General features: G+C 34.5%; 2 protein-coding genes across 2 annotated transcripts in view; both read left to right on the forward strand.

Moving 5' to 3' along the window:
• The first annotated feature begins 1,146 nt into the window (after nt 1-1,146).
• l(2)efl (lethal (2) essential for life) lies at nt 1,147-4,380 on the forward strand. The gene is made up of 3 exons (XM_076125136.1): nt 1,147-1,219; nt 3,263-3,493; nt 3,810-4,380. The coding sequence occupies exons 2-3, from the start codon at nt 3,263-3,265 to the stop codon at nt 4,152-4,154; spliced, it is 576 nt and encodes a 191-aa protein (XP_075981251.1). The 5' UTR covers nt 1,147-1,219; the 3' UTR covers nt 4,155-4,380.
• Nucleotides 4,381-9,806: 5,426 nt separating this feature from the next.
• The window catches only part of LOC142979863 (uncharacterized), a 113,781-nt gene continuing 104,496 nt past the window's right edge, over nt 9,807-19,091 (forward strand). The window contains exon 1 of the mRNA XM_076125076.1: nt 9,807-10,086. Within this exon, the coding sequence (XP_075981191.1) occupies nt 10,039-10,086 (48 nt within the window). The 5' untranslated portion in view covers nt 9,807-10,038. The remainder of the gene's footprint in view (nt 10,087-19,091) is intronic.

Genomic DNA, 19,091 nt, shown 5'->3' on the forward strand with positions numbered 1-19,091 from the left:
AACCTCATAAGCTTCTTTTGGAATGTTTTACACCAATTTCCAAAACATTCTTGGATGATTAAACACGTACATCACAAAGCGTTGGCAGGAATATTCTTCACAACTATTAATAACCCTTACAATCACGACAAGAGATGTAGGAGTATCGAGATAAAAATGTCATGGGCCAAAATTAGACTTTTATTTTGAACACTTATGACGTAGAAGTTTATATTTATTTGCGTGAAGAGATGACAATGGCGGTTCAAATTTACTACTATACGTAAGATCGTAGGATCGCTTGAAATTAATAGTCATGTCTTCCACGAAAAGTGGACAATGTTCTCGAATGACACCCACGGGTTCGCATCAGGTAAATAGAGTTACGAAAATATTTCAGATTCATGAAAATATTGGTGTCCATGAGTTTATATAAAGAAATAAAATAAACACCTTACTATCTTAGTTTGTAGAATGTTGAATGATCTAATGTTTTCTATTTTCGGGTGACTATTATATACACACCTGAAGAAAATCCGTGTTTTTTTTCTCATGTTGATACTTACATTAGGTCCTACAGTAAATTACTACATCTACGACCTCTTTTTGCTATTAATTTATTAAAGTTTTTATTTTTTCCAAATTTTATCAAACACTACTAAACTAGATAATAAAAAAGCGTCTATTTTGTAGTAGCTCCCTTGCAGTAATTTATAATAGGGTAAGCTATCAAGAATGTTACATACGTAAGCGTTTTACAATTTGTTTTTCTGTTTCTATTTTTTCTAACAAATTCTTGTATGCAAACTGTTCATAATATAATTTTTGTGTTTTCTAGTAGGTACATGCTGAAGTCAGTAGACTGTAGATAGGAGCCCGCGATTGTCTGCTGCATTTTAGCCGTTCCCTGTGTCTCAATAACACACTCCTTTATATTCTTATAGTTCATGTTTTATGCCGATTAAAAATCGTATTTGAAAACTACTCTCATTTTGTATTTTGTCCTGGTGAAAAGCGCGCAGGGAGGTCAACGTACGTTGTCTTCTCGTTGACACATTATGCCCTAAATGAGCAACAAATGATCTAGTACCTTCGTACGTTTCAAGTTCAAGGTGTATCCTCATGAATCAGATCGTGTGGGCAGCTGAAAATTCTATTTAAATCACATTTCAGAGCGTGGCGTCTGTAGTCTTGCGAGCAAAGCGGCGCGCGCCTGCAACGAACAAACAACACGCTAAAGGTGATTGTTTTATTTATTTATTTATTATTGTACTTAGTAGAAAATATTTTTGATAAACATTTTTATTGGGGCAAGCCCTGTGATTCAGTTCTGCAAATCGGAAAGTCCATGCTACGATGCTTTCATAACTCGGTTTAGTGTTTAGTGCTTTCATATTTTTAGCGGTGTTTCAGTGTTTGTTTATTAGTCTAGTACTCTAGTGCAATATCGGTACGATTATTCAAAAATGTTGTATAAATATTAAGATCGGTGTTATAACAGCTGCTCCATAGATTTTTTTTGTAAATTATTTTTCCAGTCAGTTTAAACTTATTTGGCAACGGTGTCACATATTTAGCTTTTGAATACAATTAATCATAGATTTTAGGAGACTGACGCACCTAATAGTGAAACTCTCATTGCTTGATATTATTTTTATTCAATCATGGAAGAGTTAAGTCGTCCTTTCTATTTAGAATCCCTTCTTGCTAACGAACAGAATAATGTTCATAGACAACCACAGAGAACTCAATCAATTACAAACCTTTAAACACTTAGGATTATTGGAATGTTTCTTAGATATTTCGTTAATATCTACTATTTCTATTGAAGATCATAGCAGAGGCTGGCAAAGGGCTACGTGTTATGAAATGTAGCCAACAAAATACTGGAATGACACGAATTTTAGAGAAACGCGAGACTTGTAAACATTTCACACTATCTAAATTTATCGTATTACAAAACGATATGTCGCATAACTTTCATAACGAAGATATTTGGTTCAGTATTGCATCAGATCTAATTTCGTTCACAGGTGATTCACATGGAATCGTTCCAGAAAATAGTTTTCAATGTGCACGAATAGAATGTAAACAAACGGTGTTAATGTCAATTAGCTTCTCGAGGTCGTAAAATAATATTTATTTGGCCAATCGTTTGGTATTAAGTACGGCGTAATGTTGTTTTCGTTGCACTAAAATTAGTTGCAACTACTAATAGTTGGTTGCGAAGTATTAAGTTTCGTTTCGGTTATCGATAAATGGTTGGATAAATAAGTCAGAGCTTCGATGTTCAAGTCGATAAACTAGAGGCTTCCAGATAGAATTTCAAGTCTGTATTAGAATAAGATATAATAATAGACTATAGCGTCTGATCTCCTGTAAACTTACCCTTTTAGGGACTAGTTCTGATGTAAAACGTAAGAACCGTATTGAAATTAACCACACTATGCAGCATTTAGAGAAAATTAAGCAGTTTAAAATAAATTTTCTAGAAAGGGAACGTCGTTCTTGAGCTTTCGATAGTTCCAAAGGTTGCAAAATATCTACAAATTCGTAGTTCTAGGGTTTCAATACGTGTGTATCTTACGGGTGCTTCATTGTAAATGGATCTTAGAATAGATTATCTTCTATTTGAGCTTTAATAAAATCGCATACGATGTAAGTGTCGACGCAACCGCTGAAAATAAACGCACCATGAAAATATCTGTTGTTTATCTCGACTTGTTGAATACACATTGTAGTTGATTTATTTCAGGCCAGAGATACGCTTTTACGATCGTTTCAACAGTTTGAGTATCGACAACTCTATGCTTTTGCTATTAGCGATTCGGTTTGGTTTATGACAGACGAAGATATTACAGGATTTAATGGCGATTTCGAGGTCTAATAGTCATAAACGGATCTGCATTGATGCGGAATTCCAGTTAGACGTTTTAGTGCTTGCACCTTGACTTCCAACTCTCAAGGGATTTTACATGTTATGAGGTCATAAATTATTTATGTTCTTTATGAAACATAAGATTTAATTGTGAATAAGATATATATCGTATACATCAATAAATCGTATGAATAAATCAGCATTTCACGTTAGTTGTTTTGGCGTATACCAAAAGGTCATTCAATACATTATTTTGGCAAACTTTTTGACTATTCAATGAATTTTTTCGTAGCAATAAATAAAACCTAATATTTTATTTGGCGTTAAAGATATTTTGAGATCGTTAACATTCTCAAGGAGATTAGTGACAAATATTTAGTAACATTTAAATTTTACTTTTTTCAGATGTCGATAGTACCAATGATGTTCCGCGACTGGTGGGATGAGTGGGACAGGCCCTCCCGCCTGTTGGACCAGCACTTTGGCATGGGCCTCAAGAGGGACGAGCTCCTCTCATCCCTCTCCACCCTTCCCTCCACCTCCCTCTTCAGAAACTCATACTTCAGGCCCTGGAGGACCAACCTTCAGAGGCAGGAATCCGCCTCTACAATTAATCTGACGAAGGAGAAATTTGAGGTAAATATACTTTAATGTTAATAAATGTAACTTACTAAAAACTCGATTCTGGACCAGACAGGATATGAGTACCTGCGTAATGTGTCGCTCTCAAAAATACTGGTTTACACACTAGTTGTGAGTAGTCCCGGCCAGTAATTGTGACCTTAATACAATTTGATACGCACGTTATCCCTCGTAATTCGTGAATCAAGTACCAACCACGTCATTTAAATTTGTTAACGTGTCTACACCAATTACACGATGCTTACGAAGCACTTTAAAGAGCTTTAATTGCCTTATTTAGATCTTCACAAGGAGTTTTTAACATTTCTAGGTGATCCTCGACGTTCAGCAGTTCGCTCCAGAAGAAATCACAGTGAAGGCAGCGAACAACAGCGTGCTTGTTGAAGGCAAGCACGAGGAGAAGCAGGACGAGCACGGCTTCATCTCGCGTCAGTTCACGCGCCGGTACATCCTCCCCAGCGGCTACGACGTCGCTGACCTCGTGAGCACCCTCTCTTCCGATGGCGTCCTCACCATCACCGCCCCGAGGAGGCCCCCTCCCAACTCAGGAGAACGCATCGTCCCCATCACTAAAACCGGCCCCGCCAAACAACCTGAACCGCCGAAGCAAGACCAGCCTCGCGAACAGACTGTACCCATCGTCACTTCCCCTTAAATGATCATTACTTCATTCATCTTTCATGCCCCTCCTTCTCATTAACGAGACATCGATGAGTCGATGTTCAACGATCGAATCATGAATAGCATTTATTTTTAAGCGCCGTTGTTGGCCAATAACGAGCTTGTCATTCGAAATGAACGAATTAGGTTTTATATATTTGTATAAAAGAGGAATGTAACATCATTGTTTATTATAAAAATTGAATAAACGATATCAATAAGGTTCATTTTTATTTGACAAACGAGTAAAAGAGTAAGTTTTCACTAATGAATATCTGGTTAAGCCTTGTGTTAGTTTGTAAAGCCCATGTTCTTGATGTGGGAGACTGTTTTGCGGTATGGTAATGAAATTACCAAGAGCCTAACTGTATTTATTTTACACCATCTTCGTTGACACGATGAGAATAATGCAACAATAGAATCCCATAATGATTTTACGATTTCAAAATCCGTTCGTGCCGTATGTTCTGTCGAAATTGTCTGCGTACCAATAAGGCCAGGTGTGGCAGTGGGACTATTTACTCTTATGTTTATAAATGACAGAACGCATTACTAAGAAACACTTAAGCTCGACGGGGCTCGCTGCAAACCGCGAGCATACATTAATGCTTAGCAAACGCACCAGCCACAAAGAGCAACAGGACCTACCTACCACACTGAACTACAAATAACGAACAATAATTCCTTCACTAGTTAATGTAAAACAGAATGTGCGGTGCGAGTCAAGTGTAAAAATGTCAAGAGTGCTGACAAACTTTCTATAATTCAGCGTGGCAAATAGTCGTGGGGCAATAACGGCTGGCTTTAACTAATTTAATTCTGCCGCTGAGTGTTGCAGTTCAATAATATTGTTAATTTATCATTGTGCCGCGAGGGTCGGCCCGCTACGGAATTCCGATGTTTTACAAGCTAAATTGTTTATTGACGATTCTCACACGTTTTTTAATTTCACTCTTGTTAGATTGATGGTATTTTTGACGTACACCTAGGGCACCTAATTTAGATTTATCAAATTGAGCCACTATCAAACCTTTTTGGTTCTTTTGTGTACTTATTATACCGCGATGTCCATTTTACAACCCGTATGCCCAATATAATATTTTCCCCGCTTACATTTTAGTTTTACTTGATAACAATAATCACGTGAAGTAAGTAGTTTTTCTACAAGCGTTGTTGCTATATAATAAATTGTGTTATTCGTTATCAAGTAAAGGGAAATTATTAAGTAAAAAGACATTAACTAAATTATTTAATATCTAAATGACAGACTCAAATACATTTTTACCTTTTTTAATTATTTAGTACAGCTACTTTATGCTACTGCCATCTATGCTGCGTAGACGGTAGCTCTTAGTTCAGTGATCCACAGTAATAGATCGTTGCTAACTAACGCCATCTTCAATTTCCTTTAAGAACTTTTTCTTATAGATCACTGTAAAGATCAAAGGCAGTTTATGCTCTGAAATCTTTATAGACCTGAGCCTGTCAAATTGAATTAAAGCGAATACTAGAACTTATTAATAATATGGCCAATACAAGTAAAAAATAAGTAAAAAAGGGGGCGACACCTTTTATGCAAAGGTTTGAAGTATATCTGGTCGTTTAAGGGCTTTTCAAGACTAAGGTGGTTTTGACCAGTGCTGTATTCAGGAAAAAGCAGATTTAGGTACGCATTACTATTTATTTCTAGAGTATTCTTTAAATACTATCTTAATTGCTTTTTAAATCTATTTTAAATAAAGTTGTACTTTCTAACTGTTCTGAGTCATGGAAATGGATTACTTAAGTATTTATTTGTCTCCTCTAGCTGCAACATAAACCCGTATTACTCCTTTCGAAACCCAATTATAGAACCTACATATGAATAGACACTGTAAAATCTTTCCATATTAGCAACATTAAATGAACAATTTAGCCTGATAGAAGCGTGTTAAAATAAAACAACGTGTAGCCGGGCATTGTGGTAATGTAGTCTGGGTAATAGATCTCATAGTCATGGATCACTCAGGCTAAACGGCGGGGGAGTCCACTCGGCCGGCGGGGGGAGGGGAGGGTTCATCAATCAGCCCGGAGCGATTACACTGACGATGGTCTAAGTTGGAGGAGAAAATAATTCATTAACTGCGATCAATTAGGTGGAAGGTATGTAGAATTCGTAGAGTGGTAAGAAAAACAGAAGAAAATCTGCGTTCCGAGAGATTTTCAACACAAGAAAATTTTACAGATTATACTTTATGAACATACTACATTGATGTATATAAAGACGATGAAATTGTGAGACATTTTCTGGGTATAAAATAGGATCAATGATAATGTTGAGATAAGGATACAAAATAAAATGAGCTCTAGCAAACGATTTTGATAAAAATACTTTATGTAACAAGGCGAAATTTTTATAGACTTGACGATCCAACTATTTTTTTCTCATTACTTTCTTCCTCTAGGTGACACAATACAATTAAAACCACAATAAGTAACTAGAGCTTTTATGAAACGAATGCTGGGAATACTGTGACGATATATTCGTTACCATTATAATAGGCGCTTCTCAAGGTAGTATTTCAGTATGTCACCGAACCATTCCGTTACTTAAAAAATCTTCTAGCATAACGTAAAACTTTAGAACCACATCTCATGTCTTGGACCACACTTAACCGCTTGCACTGTTCGACAAGCGATTGATCTGCCGGCTGTATTAATTGTTGCTGTTTGTACTTATACCTACAGCCCTACAGACTCCTACGTAAGTCTGAAGATGTATAAGTGTTTATCTTCTGGTTACGTGAAAATGAAAGCTTCTTCGTAATTAATCTGAGAGATATTGATGACTGATTTCATGATGATTTAGCCTTTTAAAGTTTATTCATTTGTTCGGATTGCCCTCAACAAATATATGAAGAAATGATTCTTCATACATCAGCAAGAAACTTATATTTATTTGTAGTAATTGTTTTTAAAAACCGCTTCTGGAGATTTCGGAAGGCTATTATTTTAGTTTAATTTTTTAGAGCGAGGTTTAACAGTCTTGGGGGTTTTATACTGAGACTCTTATTTTTCATCTTTATAACATGAAGAGTTGTAGAATATTGTAATGCGAAATGATTTGTAACATTGTATAGAGTAAATAAGAAGTTCGTAGGCTGAGCTGATCAAATTATTAAAAAAGACTTTGCAGTGATCTATGAAAGCTTCTTTATGCTTGCGAGTAAAGTTAAGAACATTGCAGAACACTAACATTAAGAATCTCGAAGAAATCGTACTAATATTTTAAATCCGAAAGTTTGTGAGAATGTATGTATGGATGTTTGTCACTATTTCACGCGAATACTACTGAATCGATTACGATGAAATTTGGCACATAGGTAGCTAAAGACCAACACATAAGCTACTTTTTATCCCGGAGTTCCCGAGACCGGAATTTACACGGGAAGGGATTCCACGCGGACGAGGACGCCTGCGGCCTCTAGTAGATTATATAATTTTCTAGGCTATTCTTTTATTCTTCGAATTACAGATAAAAACTACACAACTATTGTCTTATCAGCATATTGTTGACATTGTCATCGTTTCGAGAAAATCCATCTCATAGGTTTTTCCAGTTTTCAAACAAAGGTAACTTTTATTCTATAACATTTTAACTGTAATAGTATAGGTACACGGCATAATCTGGCTATTACCTACTTACTGCACAATCTTAGACTATCATCGAAATTGCGTGTTAAGAAAAACAATAACTAAATCGTGGAGTCGGCCAAATTCTTAAAAATATACGTCAATTATATGAATAGTCATTGGAAAAAAATATATTCTTACTTTATTAAGTTTAGTTTTTATTTAATATAGTAATTTTATATTATAACCTCTAGTAGTTGAAGTATATATTTATAATACAGAGTGTAAGTTACAGAATATAATGAGTGCAGGGAACGACAATTAAGCTGATAAGTTTTCCATTAAGTCCCTAGTTAATTGCTTACCAAGTACAGTGGTTACTTCATATCTACTCACGATGGAGATACAACTTACAACTTAATTTCTGACTGTATTATAATTGTTGTTTCTAAGATTTACTTACTTAGCTTTTTTGTTATAAACATCACATTGGCACATGGTAGGTTGTCAAAAAAACAGTTATTTAAAAGGCGGGATGCGCATCTGGACGTGCCTATTCTTGAAAAATCCGGTACATGTGAACTGTAAAAGAAAAACACTAAGACCTATGAAAGATCAATCATATAATATATGTAGGTACCTACTATTGCGCATTGGGTCTTTACCAAAGGAGACCGAACCTCTTCCATCAAATCAATCGATTATCAATTAATTTGACTCATTAAATAATTTAGAAAAAGTCCCTTTTCCTGGATTGTGAACTTTGCTTAGTTCAATCACAATTAGTTTAAAGATTTTGATTAGCTATATCTCACCTATTAACATTATGGCCCAGAAGTTGCCTTTTAAAAGTTGTCCTTTAAAATATATTTTATATCAATATTTAATATAGCTGACCCGCGCAACTTCGCTTGCGTCACATAAGAGAGAATGGGTCATAATTTTCCCAGGTTTTGTAACATTTTTCGTTGCTACTCCGCTCCTAATGGCCCTAGCGTGATGTTATATAGCCTATAGCCTTCCTCGATAAATGCGCTATCTAACACTAACTTTTCAAAATAATGTGTGAAGGTATTAGGATTAAGTTATACCTACTTAATATCTCTTGATATAACGAAGAAGGAACATCTCATGAAAAAGATTGGCGCGCTCGAAGAGACTTGAATAAACAAAGAACTGAAACTTACATTTACTTACAGTAATTGGATAATTTATTTAATTCAATGTTTATATTAAAAATTAAAATTTTTGAGATAATATGTACGAAACTGAGATATGATATTCATTCTACATACGATGGGATTCAGTTAGGTGTATTAAATAAGTAGCTGTTGCCTAAGCATTTGATAAAGACAATATTTTTTGCAACTATCAAAGTTAGTAGCAAAGTCGAATTAATTTGTGACCTTAACTTGCACAAATTTTGATATAAACTATCCGGGCCAATAAACCTATTACTATTAATTTGGAAAAATAATTTGCTTGTTAAGTTAATCAAGGTTCCAATGCATCCTAAAAGATTATTACATTTAAGATAATTAAATCGACGAATTAACTTCATTGTTCATAAATCAAGCCTGATACCTATTTATCTAAATAAAGACATCAACGCGATACAGCATCTATTACACGACACGCAACATCATGTCATTTCTATCCCAGTAATTACTGTTATTATAACTTAGGCCATTTAAACGTTCTACGAGCCAATTAAAAAGAAAATGATTAGTGAATGACTGAATTGTTCATTAAACTGGCGGGCCCATTCATTCGATCCATCAATCACGTGGAGCACATAGCCACAGAACTAACACTAACAGGCTCATTATGGCGCGCAAACGAAACTGCGATTAAGGCACATTAATATCGCGTTTCACTATCGCTATTAATCACAAAGAGCGATCAATGCCACGCGATTATTTTATAGCTTGAATAAAAACAATATAAGCGGAGCGGGCGGAGCGTGCGGCCAGAAATATCAGTTTGATATCGCGAGGTTTGATTCGCCGTGACGCGGACGCCTTAAGGCGGGGCCTCGGAAAGAGGGGCGCCCGGCGGAGTGGTTCGGCATACCATTCCGTGCGAGCTCACGCAACGCTCGTCCCGCACGTACCGCCGCTGCCGGCCCGCGCCGCGACCTGACCGTACCCTTGTATGTGAGACGTGTGTGTCCGACCACGTGCCCCTGTGGCCTATTCCTTGCACCGTGCTCCAGTGAAGCCGCCAAGATTCGGGTGAAGAACCGTGAGCCGGTGCCGGCGTACGCCATGGCCGACGCCGACCGTGATTCGGACCTTGGCGACGACAGTCCTGTGGTGAGTTCACACATGTTTTTCTTGACAACCCTTCGCCGGTTACCCGATGACGTGACGACACAAACCTGGAGCTGACACTCATGACAGTCGAGACCACGCTTAGCAGTAATCATCAGAACATTCTTACTAATTCTGTGACTATGTAATTCAAGTTAGAAATCGTTTCTTGTATTTCATGCCGGTCTTATAAGGTTTACTTCATGCATTTTGTACTAATTAGTTTTTTTTAGGTTTTCATTATGCTAGTTTCTTTGGTTTTGTTAGTCGGAGGTAGTGTGTTTGTTGTTATCAGGCTGCAGGCTGTGACGCGCACTTAATGCACTGCTACGTTAGTCATTATTGTCCGTTGTTATGACAACAGTATACTCATAAATACATTGTAATATAAACATTTAGAAAATTAAAAGTTTTACCTAATTATTTGATAAATTAAAAGTGGGTAGAAAGATATAAATTGTTTTTATGATCTACAAAATTTATCTTGAAGGTAATTGGAAACAAAACAGATGGAAACTTTTTTGTAATTTAGTGATTGTTGCAATTATAAAGAATGCTAACCTTCTTCAGTAAAGCAATAAAATACTTTTATTTTTAATAATTGTTTGATATGATTAATTACAGAAATGAATGATTTTAACAACTCTATTTGTAATAAAAGCTCCGGCCGCATCTAGGCGTAAAAGTTTGCAACTTTGTACTGCAACAAGCAGTCTTAAAATTTGCTATTATTTGATACCAAAGAAAAAGTATAAAAGTTATTGAACAATATATTTATTCTTTTGGTGTAATATGTTTTCAAAATGTATGTTATATACACACGGAGATATGTAAATTTTGTATGTACCTATTTACTCTATTCATATATTACTAAGCAAGCTTTTCATTGAGTTAGGTAGGTTGTACAAATAAATATATAGGTACTTACGCACATTATTATCTAAGTTCTTAAATATAGGTAGAATTACTTTGTTGATAAAAACATTGGGTGGATACACCGATATCAGACAGTTTTCACATGATCATTTTGTGATATTCAATTTACAAAAACTGCAAGTAATTTAAGCTTTTTTAAATATACATGATTTTGTACATGCGATCGGTTTCAAGATAAAGCCAAAAACTTCTATTATCCGTCAATATTTTTTAGGAAATTTTCATACGAAAGTTGTTTGTTAATCTATGTATCTTTTTATAAGATTGTTTGTAACCTCGATCAAGTCTAATACTTTTTATCTTGGAAAATATTTTAACACGAATAAAATTGCTAGTAAGATACACTTTTTAACCAGTAAGGTTACATTGACCTTTCCGGCTTTTCTTTTGTAATAGCTTGTAAACAAACATTTTTTGCGCGTACAAAATTAGTTAGACTTTATCCTATTTGAGTAGGACTGTTTGACGGTCATCACTTTTCTATTTGGCGAAACATTTGCAGGGTATTGAGATATCTTATAGGGATTTTTTCAAATTAGTTTATGTATAGTATGAGATTGTTATGGAATTAAAATAGCGTTTTTCTGTCGCTGTAATAAATTTTTACCAATAGTTGTTGATTAATTATTTATAATTTATTGTATTTCAAGAGTTAGTTTAAGATACTCAGAAGTAAATAAGTTCACTGTAACTTATAGAGTGAAACAAATGAATAAAAAAGCCGAAATAAATAATGATTAGGTCATTATTTTATCGGTTTTTCGTTGCATACATACTTTTGCCATTAAATTAAAGCCCTTTACATTTTGCTCAGTGACATACACACTCACACTATTTAAGATAATACAATAGTCAAATACTTTTTGCTAAAAAATTACAATATTTGCTACAAATGAAATCCGTATCTAGTCTTTAACCAATAATCAACGTGCATAATTGCACATGGTGATTTTAAGAAACAATTTTAAATAAAAGTCCTTATCTGCAGCAGTTACAATATTCATATTTTTGCCTAAAACAATACAAAAGAAGAGTAACAAAGCATTGATATTTTAGTGGCTCATAATAAAAACTTATCGTTATTGTTTGTAGATAACGTCTGGTACGCATCTGTGATGATTTAACTTACTGCAGGTACCGAGCACATTTTTTAAACATTTGCAGTAAATATTATTTTGATGCTTGTTTTATAATGTACAAGTGGCGAGATGACGAGAAATATTATTTAGGTTCTACCCAGCTACATTCGTGTGGTAGGATTTTCCTCAGGGCTTGAATTCTTTTCGCAGTAAAAAGTACTTATTCTATGTCACTTTGGCGTCTTCTTTAAGTTAAAAATATATTTGGAAATTGATTTTTTGCCAACAGAAGTTGCTCCCTTTTTAACCACATTTTGTAAGGGTCTCTCATCATGTTAGTTATTTTGTGTTTTTAAGTATTACTTTTTTAGATGTCAGCTAATAGATATCAGAAACAGTGTGTACAATTTGATTCAAATCTATTTAACAAAATTTGTAAACATTTACACTTATAATATTATATGAGCAATGGAGGCAAGGGAGATTTGGTAATTTATATTATTTATCTGTTTGATGTATAAGTGGAAAAATCCCAATTATATAATATGATTATAATAAAATATCGTGTTACTGTAATATTTGTTCAAATATTATGTGATGATGGACAATAAATTCTAAGTAATAAAAATCAAGAGACATCCTTAGTCAAGTGCTAAATCGCACTTCAATAAAATATTGATAATTGAATAAAAATATTGTAGGTGAATAATTTACTTTACATACTCCTTAAGAAGTAATATAGGTAAAAGGAACCGTTGACTTACAGCTGATTATTGGACATGTATAAAATGGACTACATAAAAAATGTAAAATGTAGTGTAGAGACCGTTCACTTTCTGTGTACTTAGAGTATGAAGATTACCGTGATAAAAAATTGACTATTCAAGCCTCACTCAACGTTTTTTATTCAGTGACTCCACAAACAAAATTCGCATTTCCGACTGCACCATAGACAAAATGCATGTTTGGCGACATCCACCCAACACGTGTGCGGCGGCTTTTACAAAATGGCGCCGTTATGATTATTAATAACGAATTCGGCTGCGATTCGGTTTCAAGCTTGTTTTATTACAGGACGAAGGACCCATCTGCGGCAACTCTACGAAATTTGACTGCATATTGTTTATTTAGCGGAACTGTTTTTGTTGATGTTCATAATTCGTCATTTCAAAAGGAACGGCATTGATATTTCGGCGGCCATTTTTTGTGGCCCCCACAACGGTTTAGGGTTTCTATACAAATAATGATGTTGTAATTGATAAGATTTTAGGTTTCGTTTAGATTGTTAGCACGTTGTATTACTCATACTTCGTATCTACTTAAATGGTATTGCATGATTAGGAGTTTTTCTATATCGGAATCTAATGTTTTTAGAGTTCTTTTGAAGCTCTGACCTACTATGGCAGTGTTTTGGTAGTGTATATCTAGACATGATTTCTCGGAACAAACCTAATTGGCATTAAAATTGAAGTCCTTTAACTTGACAAGAATGATGGTCCTAATCAAAGTCGTGATAGATGATCGCACCGGGATATTTGCACACCGGTATCTGAAATACTACATTGGACAGATATAAAGTGTAACGAACATCATCTGAAGCATTTCACGAAACAGATCTGAGAATTAATGATCAATTCTAACGATCTAAAGTAACGAGATCTGAAGACTTTATTATCGCTTACCTGTATAACACATCATTAGCCGTTTATTTCTGTCCCGACACATATAATGTTTGCGTTTGACTCAATCATTTATTCAGCGGTGTGTCGGGCTTTGGCGACAACTCACGGGAGGCCAGCACGCACGATTTATTATCCCCACTGGGCGAATAGAGGGCCACGAATTAATTAATCAAGCCTAGCTGTCAGTCAGTGCACAATCGCGGACTATACTTAGTTCAAATCCCCAACGCACGCTTCCTTTTCCTGTCGACACCGCGACGTACCATTAATTGAAATAATTGGCGGGCTCCACCATTTTATTTTTTCGCGTTGACAACATCACTTGGCGGTTTGCATTAATTTTAATTATCTATGCCCGTTGATATTTTATTTCAGATTTCTTGGTATTGAAATTGAGAATTTCGTTTCATGAAAGTTATTCGTGCAATCCTATTTTATTAACTCCACTGGTTTAGTCACACATTGAGAAATGTGTGTCATTAACTATTATAAGTAAATCGTGTTGATTTTTAATTATGTTTGCCGTAGAAATAATATGAATCGGGAAAATACAATCATTAACGATAATTTGTTGCAATATTGTTCCTAGAAAATTGTCTTATCAGAAAATTAAAAACTGTGTTATCTGCCCGTACTATGTAAGGTTTTAAACCATGAATCATTTATTGCATAATGTTCGAGTGGCGTTTATTTGGCTTCATTTCAAATTATGCATTAAGCTCTATTCGACGTTCAGTCACATAGACAAGAATGGAAGACATGTAGAACAAAAGTATAGCCGACTAGCCGTTCAGATAAGTTGGCAATATTCAAGATAGCACACTTAATAAGCGACTAAAGCTCCTTATATTTTAGTTAATCACGTCGTTTTCCACTATTTTGACAGTGAAGTTTTTTTGCTGACGTAACCCACTTGTGGTACAATAAGGTGTAGCACACACTGGGCAGGTGGATGCGCGGCTACCTGGTCGCGTGCTCTCACAATAGATAGGTGGGCAATTGACAGGCCACCCTATCTCATCTATTGCCAGTAGGAAAAAAGTTCACACGTTTTTTATTAGATCACGCGTTCAGTGATTTTACTTTTATTGTTACCGTATTTATAGCAAAGGTATTATCATTTTTTTAATTCTATTTTTCTTATGATAAATTAAATGTTCTTTGGTCTCACGGTATCTAGTTTATAATAGTGAAAAGCTTGATTAAAATTGTAATAGGTCGCTTAATGAAGTTTTAATGGTGAGTACAAGATAATTGAATTAATTGACGGAGAAAATGTTTAGCCGGTCGTAATGTTAGTAAGATAGATCAGACCGTGCTGCTACACACATAGGGTTGTCTGTGAGAGGTGTTTCTAACACTATCAGTTATTCTATTGTTTCGCACATCTTTATTCATGTCATTGTCTTCCTTTTGATTGTCAGCGCTTTTACTTCACTATTAATATCATAGCCATTTACCTACACGGTTACATCTGATTCTAACCCTTTGTATTTTTTATGCGAACCTGCATATCAAAACGATACTTTTCTTATATTCAGATATTTTGATTATTCGACACGAACGATCTTTTGTCGACGACTTCAATTTGCATACAAATAAAATGGCTGACTCGACAAAAGAACCATTGTCACAGTTCTTTACACAGAAATCGAACTTGATCCTTTATCTCTCATTTATATTCAATATATCTGTTGTAAATAATCGTATTGACATTCAATATTTATAAAGGAAAGGTTGCGTGGGATCGCGAGAGCGCGTCACACCGCCGCGTAACGCCTCGCATCGTTCAATTACATTTATCTTCCATCTCAAACGGATTTAGCTCGATATCACGTCCGTATTCCTACCTCATATAATAACATAATAACTGCCAATGTACAACATTTTATTCGATAGCGGTATTGTGAACGTATGGTAGTTAAATATGCTCTTCATTCGCAAGCATTAGAACAAGTATTTCTATTTATAGTCGATATGATCCATTGTTAGATACAACTACAACAATTTTAATTTCTAACACAAAGAAACTCGGCATAACTCACGAATTTTATTGAACACACAATTTCTATGGGCGACTACGGATTTTCTGTGTAAGAAAACCCACTTTCCACGCGGCAACATAGTGAGAGGACGGAGAGGTGACGACCTCAACTCATGTAAGTAGTCACAATCAGGCACAATAGACGTGTATTATACTAATAATAACCTCATATCTGACTGTTATCTGCTGTATTCATGTCTCATTTATAGCTAACTATGCCTTAAGATGTGTTATTTGTATAGATTTATAGACATGAAAAAGAACAAGTAGCTTTGTCTTTGATCAGTTTATGTTATAAACCTCTGTTTGTGATTGCCAAATATTATTACTTTTACAAAAGACAAAGGGCCTTTCGAGCTTCTTAATAAAAAGAAAACTCCTTAAAATGTTAAACGAAAACTGGAAAAATGACTTCTTCAAAAATAATCAAAGTAGTGAAATAGCCAATAATAATCATTAATAAGTAGAATATTGATTTAGGTTTGTTTATAAATCAAATTGTTATCGACAAAGACAGACAAGAAACCCTTCAGCTATGATATGTGCTGACCGCAAACTGGCCACTCTGCTACTGAGTGTACGGCTAAAGTAACACGTATTGGAAAAGTGTCGTCAAAATCTTTCGTTATTAGTTTGACAAAAAAAAACTATTGTTATATATCATAGCAATAGTGTTTTTTTGCTTTGCAAGAATTTTGATCTAATTATATGGTTTTAGATAGCTTACAAATCCACATATTCTACTTAGATTATGAACGCGATAGTTTGCAAGTATGGATGAATGATTTGTTACTGTTTCGCGGTAAACCTACAAAACAAATAATAATGAAATTTGGTACGCTGAAAGTCTGTATCCTAGATTAATATATAGTAGAGGTATATTTTTTACCACTGAAAATCTTTTCATGTGGAAACAAGTATTAATAAAAGTAGAGCTGCCATCTTCTTTGTCAAGTCATACAATTGTGATATTTATTTGTAAATATTTCTCACAGTTATAATTCGCAAAATATTGCTTAATTGGAATTGACTTTTATTTTTGATTGATGAATGAGTGAGTCATTAAATTAACGGGGTGAATGAATGTAGAGATTGACATTTTGTTGTGAATCTGAGGACAATGGTATGTTCTGTTTGTATGATTTTGGGCGTCAATATAATTTTTTTCGTAATGTTCGTGAAATTATAAGTACTCAAAGGCTTTTGTTAAGAGACTAAGGGTTTAGAATTATCACAATAATTTGATAATCGTAATAAATACACTAATTCCAAGACAGTTTTAAGATCGAAATCAACGAATATCAAAATCAATATAGCTTCTACAGCAAGAAAGATACAATTGTATTTTGCATTTGTTATTAGTCCGTACCTGTATTCTATAGCATTTTCTGATATCAAAATACATTAATTTGTCATGTCCAAAGTAATTCGCTATGTAATTAACAACACGTTTGATAAACTACACCCGTAGCACTTCTTGGCAAAACGTTATCGATCACTGTATATTTTTCTATCAACTATTAAATTATACTATTACATTTCTGTATTATTAAGAATTCCTTTACACAAAGACAATGTAAAATCAATTCTAAATACATGCATATAAGGTTTAGTTTACATTTGTATATTTTTCGTGTTATGTCGTTTTCATATGTGAGTGATAGTGACGTAGTGTGCGCGGGCGCCCGCATGAGTTCAGAAACAATTTATTCTATAATACCTTCCCTATTGGTTAATATCGCATTCTTATTAATATCGTTGATTAACGATTCAAACTTATGTTGGTTAACGGTTTTGTGGTTTATAACGAATTTATATAAATTATTAGGCAACATTTCGTAGCTCTTAAGTTACTAGGACAGCAAAACACAAGAATAAGGACAAAACTAAATCATTAATTCACTAAGGTCGAATGCTGACACTTGTGAATTGTGATAGTCGTTAAAATTACCGAATCTATCACTAGTTCAGAAAAGGATATAGTGTTTTATGAGAGGAGCTTGCTAGAATCACACAACGACAATTATTAATAACTCTTATTGCATGTAGAGTCTAATTAATCCTCGGCTGTCTTCAATTTTTGTGCGAACTGCAGATTTTGACTTAATAATTCCCATACATTTACAGTCAAACATTTTTAGAACCTTAATGATGACATTCCAAACTTCAGATGCAATGGAAGAAAATAATACCAGGTGTTAGACAATCTAATTCCCTATATTAGTCGGCATATAAGCCGTTTAATTTAAGGCCATCATTCGGTATGTCTGTCTGTCATTACCACGGTCACATTAGCATTTATACCTAGATGATAGGGCGGTGGGACACTAAGAACATTTTATTCAAATCTAGTCTCGGTGAAATTGCGAAGATTCATTTGCCTTTTCGAAGTGTGCCTTTCTACCAAGCTTTCTTAATACATTAGCATAAAATACTCTATGCTGTATATTAATTGTACGCTGTCAGTACCTAGCTTGTTAAATTATGAACTGTTTTCAATTATATTCAATTAGATTGTTTTATCAATGGTATAGATTTAGAAAGTATTTTGAGCCAATTACTGATCGATCTAGACGTGATTCTTTGTGATAAGAACGTTGAGATTTTACTATGAGAAATATATCATATATTTCTCATTGTAAAAGTTTTGTGACAAATTCCAACCAATACTTTACGTAGAAATTGTATCTTAAATAGATAAAAAAATGACCCACTGCTGGGCAAGAGTATTCTCCCGTAATGAGGGAGAGGTTGGGCCTTGGTTAAACTAAGGCCTAACACAACTACAGATAGAGTTAGGTAGAGACCAAAGAACACATCTTGGTACGATCCTTATAATTTCCTATAATATGATGCGCCATAATATGAGTAAATAAAGTAAATATATCTGATTACATGAACTAATCACGATATGTATAAATTGTAAGTACAAAGTTGTTGTTATAAAAGCATTTGACGTCAGTAAAAAGATTTATGTCAATCATGTGCCTTCGTTTATACATCATCTGAACATTTCCCGAAGTATAGCAATAAACTACCAACAATGTAACCGATAAGGATTATTCATCCGATTCATAGTAACAAATTGTAATGATGCATATATACAAGAACGACAAAATGCAAAGAGATATTTCCCTAAATCTTGAGCCAATTTATTGCCAATTGCCGAATGCTTCTTGTCGCAATTATTTAATTAAAATTATACGGTTTTACAAAAAGTGACTTTAAGAATTAAACGAATTACAAATGTTCTCAAATGTGCGAAGG

Source organism: Anticarsia gemmatalis, chromosome 17, assembly GCF_050436995.1.
Source record: "Anticarsia gemmatalis isolate Benzon Research Colony breed Stoneville strain chromosome 17, ilAntGemm2 primary, whole genome shotgun sequence".
Taxonomy (NCBI): Eukaryota; Metazoa; Arthropoda; class Insecta; order Lepidoptera; family Erebidae; genus Anticarsia; species Anticarsia gemmatalis.